We start from the raw sequence: 13,102 nt of genomic DNA, 5'->3' as shown, positions 1-13,102 counted from the left end.
AGTGGACATTTTCATTATTAATGACTTATTTATTCTTTTATTGCCCCCAGGGCTGTTACTGGAGCTTGGTGCCTACACTACAAATCCCCTTCTCCTGGAAGCCATTTTTCCCTTTTTATTTTTCCCTATTCTTTCTAATTTTAATTGACCAGGATAGAGAAAAATTGAGAGAGGAGGGGGAGACAGAGAGAAGGAGAGAAAGACAGACACCTGCAGACCTGCTTCGCCGCCTGGGAACTGTTCCTTCTGTAGGAGGGGAGCCAGGGCTCGAACCCGGGTCCTTGAATTTGATAATAAGTACACATAACCGGTGTTCCACTGCCCGGCTCCCTACAATGGACATTTGATCAGCTGCTAAAAAGAGTGCGCAGAAGTTTAATTTATGCTGACACTTTGAATAACTTGGAAAACCTGTTGTAGGGTGATGAGAACAAGATAAGATACAGAAGGACGGGGACAGGGGACAGGGGACAGTCAGTCACCTGTGCAGGGAAACATGTGCACATGCAGACACTTCTGTGGGACGGGCTCGCTCCACATTTCAGAAGAAACAAACAAACAAGGGCTGGCTCAGGAAACGGCCGTGAGGACAGGCACAGAGAATGCAGGCCTGTGGGGGCAGATAGCATAATGGTTACACAAAGGGACTCTCGCGCCTGAGGCTGGCTCCAGAGTCTCAGGTTCAGTCCCCCGCACCACCGTAAGCCAGAGCTGGACAGTGCTGTGGTTTAAAATAAATAAATAAATGTCAGGAGAACGGAGACTTTTCATGACATATATATCATGAATACATACGCATATATATATTCCTCTTGAACTATATTCGTTAAATTTATATCAAATAATTTATTGAAAAGGAAATACATAGCCCCACTCTCCAAAAAAACCGTGAAGAGTACAGGAGAGACATAAACGTGAGCGACGGGGTAGAGCCCCGTGTGCCAGCGCCCCTGTGACGCCTGCACTTGGAGGAGGGAGGTCTCATCTCCTCTAGGGCGGCAGTGAGGCCCCAGGGAGTGAGAGCACACTGCAGGGCTGCACAGACGCAGTGGACACGGGGCACAGACGGGAGGCGCGACTGTCTCCTAGAATCTGTTATGGTCGGGGGCCGGTGGTGGCGCCCCTGGTTGAGTGCACACGTTACAGTGCGCAAGGACCCAGGTTCGAGGCCCAGGAAGCCTCACGAGTGGTGAAGCCGGGCTGTAGGCCTCTCTCTCTCGCTATCTCCCCCTTCCCTCTTGATTTCTGGCTGTCTCTAGCCAATAAATAAATAAAGATAGTAAGAAAAATTTTTTTAAAAACCATGACAATTACTTTTACTACTATAGAGCCCAACTTTAAGCCTGATGAATCTGCTGGCTATATAATTTCACTAGCAACTTGACCACAAACTTCTCTACCTCTCTTGTTTCCCCTCCCTCATTTCTTTCCTTATTCTTCCTTTCTGTTTCTTTCCCTTTATCTCTTCTTTTAAAATTATCTTTTGGACAGAAACAGTCAGAAATCAAGTGGGAAAGGGGAGAGAGAGAGGGAGAGAGACAGAGAGACACCCGCAGCCCTGCCTCACCAGTCGCAAAGCTTTCCCCCTGCAGGTGGGGACCGGGGGTTTGAACCTTGTACATTATCAATGTGTGTGTTTAACCAGGCGCACCACTGCCTGGCCCCATGTTCTCTCTCTCTCTCTCCCTTTTTTGCCTCCAGGGTTATTGCTGGGACTTGGTGCCTGCACTATGAATCCACTGCTCCTGGAGGCCATTTTTCCTCATTTTTGTTGCCCTTGTTGTTATTGTTATTGCTGCCATTGTTGTTGGATAGGACAGAGAGAAATGGAGAGAGGAGGGGAAGACAGAGGGGAGAGAAAGACAGACACCTGCAGACCTGCTTCACTGCCTGTGAAGCGACTCCCCTGCAGGTGGGGAGCCGGGGGCTCGAACAGGGATCCTTCCTCCGGTCCTTGCGCTTGACACTGTGTGCGCTTAACCCAGTGCACTACCGCCTGGCCCCTTTTATCTCTCTTCTTACAAGAAAAGGTATAAAGCAGGCCCCACCTGCAGGGGGGAAGCTTTGCAAGAGGTGAAGCAATGTTGCCGCTCTCTCTCTCTCTCTCTGTCTTTTTCTTTTCCTCCTTCTCTTTTTCCTCTGCCCTCTCAATTTCTGGCAGTCTCTACCCAATAAATAAATAAAGATAATAAAAATTAAAAAAAAGAAAAGGTATAAAGCAAGAAAAAATCCTGTAGTGATCACACTAATTTGCTTAATTAGACAGAACTCTTGTAAATAAATTCAGACTATTGTTGGAAAAAAAAACAACCAAGATTTGATGTTATTTAAGCATATACTTGACAATTACCTGTATCGTATCTGTCTGGGCCTCTCTCCTCATGTAAGCAGTCTTCCTCCAGGTGGCAAAGTTGCTTCTTGTGAAGGGAGCCGACCCCTCACTCAGAAGTGAGAACGGCGGCTGTGCCCTGGATGAGACCCAGGATTCGAGCATGCGGCGGCTCCTGCAGAGGTACCTCCCCGAGCGTGGAGAGCTGCGTGGCGCGGGGGCCGCAGGTAAGGAGAAGCTGCTCCTCTGGGTGTGTGCATCGTGCAGGTGGGATGCTGAGAACATCGTGTTCAGAGCCGTAGAAATTAGATCTCCTTTACAGTTTTGAGGAAATGCATCCCGAGACGGTCTTGTGCCATTGCCCCGTGATCCGTGCCGAGCTGTTTGCAGGGATAGCAGGATTCTAGAAGGCCGAAGAGAGGCGACAGCAAGTGCACTTTGCCCGGGTCTGCACGCTGGGAGCAGTTACGGAGACGTCTCAGAAGTCGCGGCTTCCTCCTCGCCCCGTCCGTCTCCTTGCCAGAGCAGTGTGTTACGGCCCAGGTCACACTGAGCGAATTCCTTTCAGTCAGCGTGACCCGAGAACCTTCTGGGCTATACTTGGCACTTTCATCTGTCGCACTGTTAACTGAACTGTGAAACGACCCCTTCTATAGTTATCAGTAAAATTATGTAAGGGTGATTTAAATATATGACATTTCCTGCCTGCCTCCCTCTCTCCTTCCCTCCTCCCCTCCTTCCTTCCCTCCTTCCTTCATTTCTTCCTTCCTCCTCTCCTCCATTCTTTCTTTTCTTTCTTTCTTTCTTCATTTATTCTTTCTTTCTTTCTTTCCTCCCTTTTTTCCTTCCTCCCTTCCCTCCATCCTTCCTTCGTTTTTTCCTTCCTCCTGTCCCCCATTCCTTCCTTCCTTCCTTCCTCTCTCTCTTCCTCTCTCTCTTTCTCTCTCTCTCTTCCTTCCTTTCTTTCTTTTCCACCAGGGTTATCAATGGAGCTCAGTGCTGGCACTATTAATCTAGTGCTCTCAGTCATTTTTTCCCCTTCCCTCCTTTCTCTTTTATTTGACTGGACAGAGAGAAATTGAGAGAAGAGGGGGAGCTAGAGAGGGAGAGAGAAAGAGAGACCCCTGCAGACCTGTTTCACCACTCATGAAGCCTCCTACCTGCAAGTAGGGAGCCGGGGGTCTTGAACCTGGTCCTTGCACTTGGTAATGTGTGTGCTTAACCCTGTGTGCAATCGCCCGGCCCCAACAGATGGCATTGTCTTTAGGTTGTCCTTAACGTGCCTGTTAGATTTATTTTTTGTAAGATTACATTTCTCTGCTCAAAAACCTGCAGTGGCCTTCCACTTAATCCAGAGGAGATGACAGCCTCCTTCCAAACAGCCTGCGAGCCCCTCTGTGAGCTCGGCGTCCTCCCAGTGCCCTCTCTGCTCTCCCTGTCTCAGTCACTTAGTTTCAGTCACACTGCTGTTCATTCCTCAGGACTTCCGCGTCAACTTCCTGTAAGCCCGAGCTCAGACGACCCTTCCTCAGAAGACCTGGACCACCTGCTCATTTTTGCTACCTGCCTTCTTCCTGTCAATCACCGTTGTAACTGCACAAAGCCAAATACCACTCCACCTCTCTCTGTCTCTCTCTCTCTCTTTATTTTTTATTTGTAGAACTGAGGCCTCAGACTTTTGCTCCTAGGCTGATTTTTTTTTCATGAAGACAGACACAGAGGGAGAGAGGGAGAGATAGCAGGTAGCTGAGTTGACTCTGGGTCACTTCCCCTGGGGTAGTGGGGCTCAAACCTGGGCTGTGCACATGACAAAGCCTATGCCCAACCTGATGAGGGGAGCTATTTCTTACATTTTTTTATATTTATTCATTTATTTATTCCCTTGTAGAGATTAAAGAAAAGCCCCGAATATTGAGAACAGCATTAACCCGAAACCAACTGTTCCTTGTTCTGCGTAAACATTTCCACCTGTGCCTACCCTGTGATACCTATAAAAAGGTGGGATGAAAAATGATCGGGGTCGCAGACTCTCCCCTTGTGTGGAAGGGTGTCGGCAGCCCAAGCTTAAGCTTGCTAATAAAGGCTCTTGCTATTGCATGTGATTCTGGCCGTCTTTGCGTGAGATCAGGACTCGAACCTCTGGGCATAACACCCTTTTGTTGTGCTTGCTGTGTTACTGTTGTAGTCATTATTGATGTCGTTGTTGTTGGATATGACAGACAGAAATGGAGAGAGGAGGGGAAGACAGAGAGGGGGAGAGAAAGACAGACACCTGCAGACCTGCATCATCGCCTGTGAAGCGACTCCCCTGCAGGTGGGGAGCCAGGGACTGGAACCGGGATCCTAATGCCGGTCCTTGCGCTTTGCACCACGTGTGCTTAACCCGCTGCGCTACTGCCCGACTCCTGAGGGGAGCTATTTCTAAACCAAGCAAGCATCAGCAGACAGCAGACACTTCTCATGTCTCAGTTTCTGTAGATTGAGAGTCTGGGAGCGGGTTAGTTGAGTGACTCTGAATCAGGGTCTCCCACACATTACGGTCAAGCTGTCAGTAAGGGTACAGTCATCTCTGGGGTCCACAGAGCCAGGACACTACTTCAGACCCATTGGCATGGTTCCTGGCAGGTCTCTGTTCCTTGATGGTTGTCAGCTAGAGGCTTCAGTTATCAGCCACATGGTTTTGTTCCCATTGAGAGGGAGCTGCTGGGGTCCTGGCAGCTGGCTCAGAGAAGTGACCCATTCGAGTTGAACACTCCACCGTCTTTTTATAATCTAATCACAGTAGTAATAAATTCACCTTCACTTCTGCCATATTCTCTTGGTTTGGAGTTGACCACTAAATCTGACTGCCAACGGAAGCAGAATTCACCATCACATAAATTCACCTTCACTTCTGCCATATCCTCTTGGTTTGCAGTTGACCACTAAATCTGATGTACTGCCAACGGAAGCAGAATTAATTCTTGCCTCTTGAAAAGAGGAGTATAAAAAAGGGACTGTGTTTTTACAACCACTATACTCATTTTAATCCCTTCTGTATGTGCTGTTTCCTTTGGCATCTTCTAATGCAACGAACAAGTTGCTTTTTTAAAAAATTTATTTTTAACATTTATCATATTGGGGATGAATGGTTTACAGTAAATACAGTTATTGATACATGTGTAAAATCTCCCCCTCTATTTATTTATTTATTTATTTTAACCAGAACACTGCTCAGCTCTGGTGTACGGTGGTGCAGGGGATTGAACCTAGGACTTTGGTGCCTCAGGCATGAGAGTCTCCTTGCATAACCATTGTACTATCTACCCCTGCCCCATATGTAAAATCTCTGAGTTTTCTGCAGAACACTTTACCCTCCGCCTAGATGCTCCTCCACCATCAGCACCAGGCCTGAACCCTCCCCCACTGACGGAGTCCTTGACTTTGGTGCAGTACACCAAGCACAGGCCAGGCTCAGCTTGGTGCTCCCCCTTCTGTTCTGACCTCTCCACTTCTGTCTACGGGTGGGATCACCCCATATTCATCCTTCTCTTTCTGGCTGATCTCACTTACTATGATTCCTTCGAGGCTCACGCAGATGAGGATCATTCTTAACAACGGAGTAGTATTTCGTTGTGTATATAGGCAGAACCTTTCTCGGCCACTCATCTGCTTTATGTGTGTGGTGAGGCTGTGGTGCAGGTGTCTGTCTCCTTTCCCTTCTCAATTTCTGTGTCCTGTCAAATTTAAAAAAGGGGGGAGGAGAGGAATGTCCACCAGGCACTGAGCTCCAGCACAAGCCCTGATAGCAAAAATAAAAAAATAAATAAGAATTCAACCTAAAATTGTAGAATGAGATGAGAATAGTCACTATTTACTTATCAAAAGAGCAATACAAATTCTGTCTTGTTTGTTAGAACAATAACTGTCCCTACCTTTTCCTGTATGATTGTTTCCCAACCTTTTACTTTGAGCTTCTATTATATTTGAAATACACATGTGTCTCCTGCAAGAAACAGCATGTTGGATTTTATTTGCTGACTCATCCCCAGTGATCTGTGCCCTTTAATTGGTGAGTTCAGGCTATGAACCGGCGGAAGGATCCCAGTTCAAGCCCCCCGGCTCCCCACCTGCAGGGGCGTCGCTTCACAGGCAGGGAAGCAGGTCTGGAGGTGTCTGTCTTTCTCTCCCCCTCTCTGTCTTTCCCGTCCTCTCTCCATTTCTCTCTGTCCTATCCAACAATGATGACATCAATAACAACAATAACTATAACAACAATTAAAAACAAGGGCAAAAAAAGGGAACATAAATAAATAAATATTAAAAAAAGAAAGATAATATCTTGCTGGGTTCATTTTGATTTTCTTAAATAACTGTTCTCAGTTTTCTCAAGATCATTTTTGGTTCCTAACAAATACATGAATTATAAATCATAGGGGGAGTCGCGTTAAGCGCAGGTGGCGCTAAGCACAGGGACCCGCATAAGGATCCTGGTTCAAGCCCTGGCTCCCCACCTGCAGGAGTGTCGCTTCACAAGTGGTGAAGCAGGTCTGCAGGTGTCTGTCTTTCTCTCCCTCTCTCTGTCTTCCCCCTCCCCTCTCCATTTCTCTCTGTCCTATCCAACAACAATGACAACAATAATAACTACAACAATAAAACAACAAGGGCAACAAAAGGGAATAAATAAATATAAATAAATATAAAAAATAAATAAAAAATAAATCATAGGAACATGTGCCAGTTTTAATGGAAACTGCATAATTTCACGTGGTTTTCTAGTGGAAAAAAAGAGTTGTGGGTTTTAGAAGTCTGACCACAAGAGACTCTTTTCTTTGATTTTCTTTTCTTTTTTTTTTTTTCCTTTATAGCTCAGAACAGTAACTCCGACCAATTAGATGTGGAAGATGCGCACCAGCATAAGGTATCTCTCTTTTAGAAACAGCTGTTTCCATACAGTGCACCCACTGCTTATTTCCTAGATCGTCAAAAGGGAAAGAAAGATTGCTGAAGCCTTGCCAAGAGCAGTGACTTCATCCTTGCTTTTAAGACACTTTGGAATAATTACATGAGAACATGAGGGTTCTGGGCTATTAGTTTGGGAAGCAACAGAGTGAGTGTAGTCTATCCGGGCGCCTCTTACACTGGGACTGTCTCCTTTCTCCTCCTCTGCATGGAGCCACGAGACTTAATGACCCTGTCAGATTGATTCTGACCTAATCACAGTTACAGGGTCAAAAGTATAGATCCAGCCCTTCAAAGTTTGCAAAGCTAATCTTCATTTGATGTTTGGCTGTGGTGGGAAGAGGTAGTTTTAAACTTAGCAGCGCATAAGAACTTTTTCCAAACAGACCCACTTAAGAACTTATCTGTATTCTTGCTTTATTTTATTTTTTTAATATTTGTTTTTTTTATTTATTCCCTTTTGTTGCCCTTGTTTTATTGTTGTAGTTATTATTGTTGTTGTTGTTGTTGGATAGGACAGAGAGAAATGGAGAGAGGAGGGGAAGACAGAGAGGAGGAGAGAAAGACAGACACCTGCAGACCTGCTTCACCGCCTATGAAGCGACTCCCCTGCAGGTGGGGAGCCGGGGTTCGAACCGGGATCCTTATGCCGGTCCTTGTGCTTTGCGCCACCTGCACTTAACCCGCTGTGCTACAGCCCGACTCCCCTGTATTCTTGTTTTAAAATCTCTTCTTTCATTGTCCTGCTGATAGTATCTCACAGATACAAGGGGAGTACACTTTCTTATTTCTAGCTACATCTACATCTGTAGTGTATCAATTGTGAGGAGAATGTTTCTAAAACATTCTTGTGAAGTTTTATTTATAAGGGAACTTGTCAAAGGAGGAATCTCATCCATCCATCCATTCATTCATTCATTCATTTTTACTTGAACACTGTTAATTCTGAGCTATTGGTGGCACTGGGGATTGAGCTTGGAATCACTTACATGGAAGCCCTGTGGATTACTGCTGCACTGGTTACTGCTACACTGTCTCCTTACTCCCAAATTATTTTAAACATCTATACAAATAAGTACATTAAAATTTTGTTATGTCTAGTAAGATTAATGGAGTTAAGACACTGGCAAACAAATTAAAATATACAGCAACAAAAACATTAATATATTTACTGAGTCTGGGTCTATAAAGGATCCTTTCAATTAGCCTGCTTTTCTGAAGTATCAGAAGACATGTAGTTGTGTTTTGATACCATATATACAGCTGACCCTGTGTATAGGTCAAATTATGAAACTGAATGGAATGATAGTTTGATCTGTCAGCAATCCAGGGTGAATTGACCATAGAACTTAAAATTAAAGTTCTTTATTTTTGTTTCTCTAGAAACCAAAATTCAGTTCCAAAAATGGCACTGGGTTTCCTTGTGATAAAAATTCCAACAGACAGAAGACAGCCTATGCTGAAGTAGGTAAAGAAAGTGAAGAGACGTTCCCTACGGACCAAGTCATATATGAGTATTGTAAAGAAGACTCCCAAGACACAAGAGCCAGGAAACCCAAGCCTAAGCAATCAGCTCTTAAGCAGAGACGCTCTGCAAGACTCAGAAAGGACACACTCCAGACTGTCAACAGTCTCAACCGGAAGGTGTCTAACGATAAAGAAAGAAGAGGTACCCTACATGAATCGACTCAGGTGGGTGAGACTGCCCAGGAAAGCCATCCAAGAAAGACTAGAGCTGACTCCTCTTCCAGAAAGACAGATGGACGGATTACACACCAGCAAGGTGTTCTCCAGACCCACGGTCTTCCTGAAGAGTCCTATGACTCTCCCAGCCCACCTCTGTCAAACCTCCAAAGTATGTCTGGCAGCAATACTGAGACTCATTTAACTCCCAAAAAGACACGTGGCCAGAAACCTGATGTGTCAGGTAGTCAAGAAGTAAAATGGTCGGGATTACAATCCGTTGACCAGCCTGAAGTGGTCTCTTTCCCAGGACTCTGTTCACACCATGAAATGGAGTTGGTGGATACTTCTGCCGGTCAGCAGCCTCGAACTCCCCAGAAGCTAGAGCAGGTTAAGCCTGATACATTTCATAAAAACAGAAAGTCAGGGGGGAAAGCTAAGAATCTTAATAAGTGGGAAACCTCTTTCTTGTCCTTTATAAAGGACAATGTTAATGATGCTGCTGCTGCTGATGATGATGGGGGTGACTCCTATACTTGTGAGGAGACTGTACCAGCTGAAAAGATGGCGTGTTCTGTAGCTAGCAAGAACAGCTACACTTGTGACGAGACTGTAACAAATAGAAAGGATGTGGGTCTTCAACAGTACTTACCTTCTGAGGACCAGTTTTCACAGGAAAGTCAGTTAAAAGCAGACAGCCCAGCTATACTCCCACAACAGGAAGCTGCTCATTTTGCCGAGTCAGTTAGCACGGTAGTTTCTGGGCAGCACAATGCAGTCTCTGAACAGTATGCAGAGCAGCCTTCTTTTGATCATTCACTTGACAATTCTGAGCTTACATCCCTGGCTCCTACAAGAGTGCTTTCAGCACAAGAGGTTTCTAAGTCGAATAATCGTCAGGAGCTACTGAAAAAGACCCAGGATGATAGCTCCAGGGCACCAACTTCTTTAATGAGTCAAACAGATACTCTCGCTCTGGGAAAGGTCAGAAGAAACGAGGAGACCCATAGGAGCTGCACTGACAAAGACCAGCAGGCACGTTCTCCAGATGAGCTTTTGCACACAGTTGTCTATCCTCACGTAGTAGAAACAACTGAAGCTGACAAAAGGAAGCAAGGCTTTCCAGGAAGCCACATCACACATGACAGAGATCTCCCTCCCATTGACACTGCGGATAAAGAATCGACCGACATCTCACAACACAGGCAAAGAGCAGAGGCGGAAGTTTCTCACAACCCAGGTGTGTAGTCCTGCCCCATCTGTGTACATGACCTATCGATTTATTCACTTAGTAGAGATTTCTCACTGAATTCCAGTCAGCTTCTGTTCAAACTGGCAAGAATAAAGACTTCTGGCCACCAGTGGGGATACTGGTAATTAGTGAAGGAAGAGTGTTTACTTTGACAGTCAGACCATTGTTAGCAAAGATGGTTGCTAAATTGATAGAGATGAAAGCTAGTGAACAGTATTTTCATCAGCTTTTCGTTCTTTCTTTCTGTTTATAAAAAGGAAACACTGGGCGAGGCGGGCTGTAGCGCAGCGGGCTAAGCGCAGGTGGCGCAAAGCACCGGCAGAAGGATCCCGGTTCGAACCCCGGCTCCCCACCTGCAGGGGAGCCGCTTCACAGGCGGTGAAGCAGGTCTGCAGGTGTCTGTCTTTCTCTCCCCCTCTCTGTCTTCCTCTCCTCTCTCCATTTCTCTCTGTCCTATCCAACAACGACGACAACAATAATAACTACAACAATAAAACAACAAGGGCAACAAAAGGGAATAAATAAATAAAATAAATATTTTTTTAAAAAAAGGAAAACACTGACAAAACCATAGGATAAGAGGGGTACAACTCCACACAATTCCCACCACCAGAACTCTGTATCCCATCCCCTCCCCTGATAGCTTTCCTATTCTTTAACCCCCTGGGAGTGTGGACCCAGGGTCATTGTGGGATGCAGAGGGTGGGAGGTCTGGCTTCTGTCATTGCTTCCCCGCTGAACATGGGTGTTGACAGGTGGATCCATACTCCCAGCCTGCCTCTCTCTTTCCCTAGTGGGGCAGGGCTCTGGGGAAGCAGAGCTCCAGGACACATGGGTGGGGTTGTCTGTCCAGGCAAGTCTCGTTGGCATCATACTAGCATCTGGAACCTGGTCACTGAAAAGAGAATTAACATATAAAGCCAAACAAATTGTTGACTGATGATGAACCTAAAGGCTGCAATAGTGTGGATGAAGTGTTGGGGGATCCTCCATTCTGTAGATAGCTAGTAGGCATATTTTAATTATATTTCAAAGGGCCTGTAGCTATACTAGTGTTTTTTGTTTTGTTTTGTTTTGTTTTTTTGCCTAAACATGAAATCTGATATGCAGGTGGATCCAAGTTAATATCATGGCTGGGTAAAGGACCAGAAAGCTGGATCAGGGAAGAGAGTAGCTCCCTAATATGGGAAAGGGATATAAATATTGTTGACTGTAAACCCCATCGATTTGATTTGGTCTGGGGCCCATATTCAGCTTAAAAGCCTATGTCATTACTACATCCCTGTAGGTCTGAGCTCACATTCTGTGGTCATGAGTAGGAACATTCCAAGCAGCCCCAATATTAGGACCCATCTTCCTCAGGTGGAGCATAGAGTATGTTGTCCAGCCTCTCTTCAGAGGATGGAACATTCTCTACCATTGTTGATCCAAGTTGAGGGCAAGGTCCTGTGGGGGCCCACAAAGGGATCTGTTGTGTTCCTAATGGAGATGACCAGTAACAATGGAGAGAGGGATTTATTTGAGGTCTAGGCCCATCATGTCTGTTTGGGAATCTCAGAACTCCCCAAATAGGGCTCCAGCTGGTGGGGTGACCTGATAGTGACTAAAGAGTCATTGTTAAAGTCTGCCAGTCTCTTGCCCTTATTCAGCTTTTGCAGTCCTTGCTTTGATGAGGTTAGCTTTGCAGTGAGTGAGAGAACTGTCATAGGAAGTAGGTGAGGAGGGTATCTAGGTCTGAGTAGACGCTATTTCATTATGAACTTTATACTGACTCACTACAGACTATCATGTATTTTTGTGTTCAGGTATATATGTTGCCCTAATGTATGGGTACATGTGAACATATGCTCTGTCTAATGGGACCTGGTCTATATCTAGGTTTTGGGACTTTGTTAGGAAATGAACCTCCTGGAATGGAATTAGAGAATCCTATGAAAGGAAAGGTCTCACCTGAGCGATGAGGGTGAAGGGTTGACATTCCACGCCTGGCGTCTCTGGACACAGTCTGAGGTGAAGCATGCTGAGGTGGCACTCGTTGTGTTGATTAGATTGGAATCGGCAGATGCAATATTATTTGGTATGACCTGAGAGAAGCATGCAGGGAAGTGAGCCCCAGCCCAGAGGTTCCAGGATTGGGAGAAACATAGGCTCTATAGAGGAAGCGGGAGATTCCTGTTGTCTTAGGGTTTAAGAAGACAATAGATAGTTATTTTAATAATAATCACATTGTTTGGCAATTGGGTTAACTTTGAAATATCCCTTTGTTAGGATTTGCTGTGTCACACACAGCATCACCATATTTTATGTCCTTTGACATTATTTGTATAGAGCTGTGCCACCAGTTGCTTCTGTTCTCCCAGGACTAAGCTTTTAAGAGAGTCAACATATCGAAGACTCAGCCTACGTATTAAAGAGACTTAGTCTGTGCTTTAAAAAGTTTGAGACATTCAATCAATTTTCCCCTCTCGTATTAATTAGTGATTTATAAACTACAAATTGATAGGAGTGTACATGAACACCATTCCCACCACCAAAAGACTGTGTCCCATCCCCCCCCCCCCCATGAAGCTGAACATCCACCTCACTTCCTTTCTATCCCCCCTACCCTCTCGGTTTCTGGCTGTCTCTATCCAATAAATAAAGATAATTTTAAAAAATTTAAAAGGTGGCTATGCTAAGTGCAGTAAGTGAGATGAAGGACTAGGTGGTTTCACTCATAGGATATACAATATAAATAACGAAAACAGAAGGTAAGCACAGTGACTCTTAGGATGTGCAAACTCTGGCGGTTACTGATGGAATGGGAATAGAGAGGAGGGGTAAGTAGAGGGTCTGCATTTTTTGATGTCCTGACACTTTGGTGGTAGGTGTGATAAGTCATATGCATATCCATATAG

At 45.3% G+C, this 13,102-nt stretch overlaps 2 protein-coding genes across 4 annotated transcripts in view; one reads left to right on the top strand and one right to left on the bottom strand.

Moving 5' to 3' along the window:
• The window catches only part of POLK (DNA polymerase kappa), a 358,361-nt gene that overhangs the window by 257,491 nt on the left and 87,768 nt on the right, over positions 1–13,102 (bottom strand). The gene's annotated exons all lie outside the window — the stretch shown is intronic.
• ANKRD31 (ankyrin repeat domain 31) overlaps positions 1–13,102 on the top strand; it is a 77,875-nt gene that overhangs the window by 28,340 nt on the left and 36,433 nt on the right. For all 3 annotated transcript variants that reach the window (XM_060201044.1, XM_060201045.1, XM_060201043.1), the window contains exons 11-13: positions 2,403–2,556; positions 7,177–7,229; positions 8,654–10,193. In XM_060201044.1, coding sequence (XP_060057027.1) covers positions 2,403–2,556; positions 7,177–7,229; positions 8,654–10,193 — 1,747 coding nt within the window. The remainder of the gene's footprint in view (positions 1–2,402; positions 2,557–7,176; positions 7,230–8,653; positions 10,194–13,102) is intronic.

The sequence above is a fragment of the Erinaceus europaeus genome, chromosome 11 (assembly GCF_950295315.1).
Source record: "Erinaceus europaeus chromosome 11, mEriEur2.1, whole genome shotgun sequence".
NCBI lineage: Eukaryota > Metazoa > Chordata > Mammalia > Eulipotyphla > Erinaceidae > Erinaceus > Erinaceus europaeus.
Note: the sequence above shows the minus strand (reverse complement) of the source record. Positions and strands in the feature narration are given on the sequence as shown.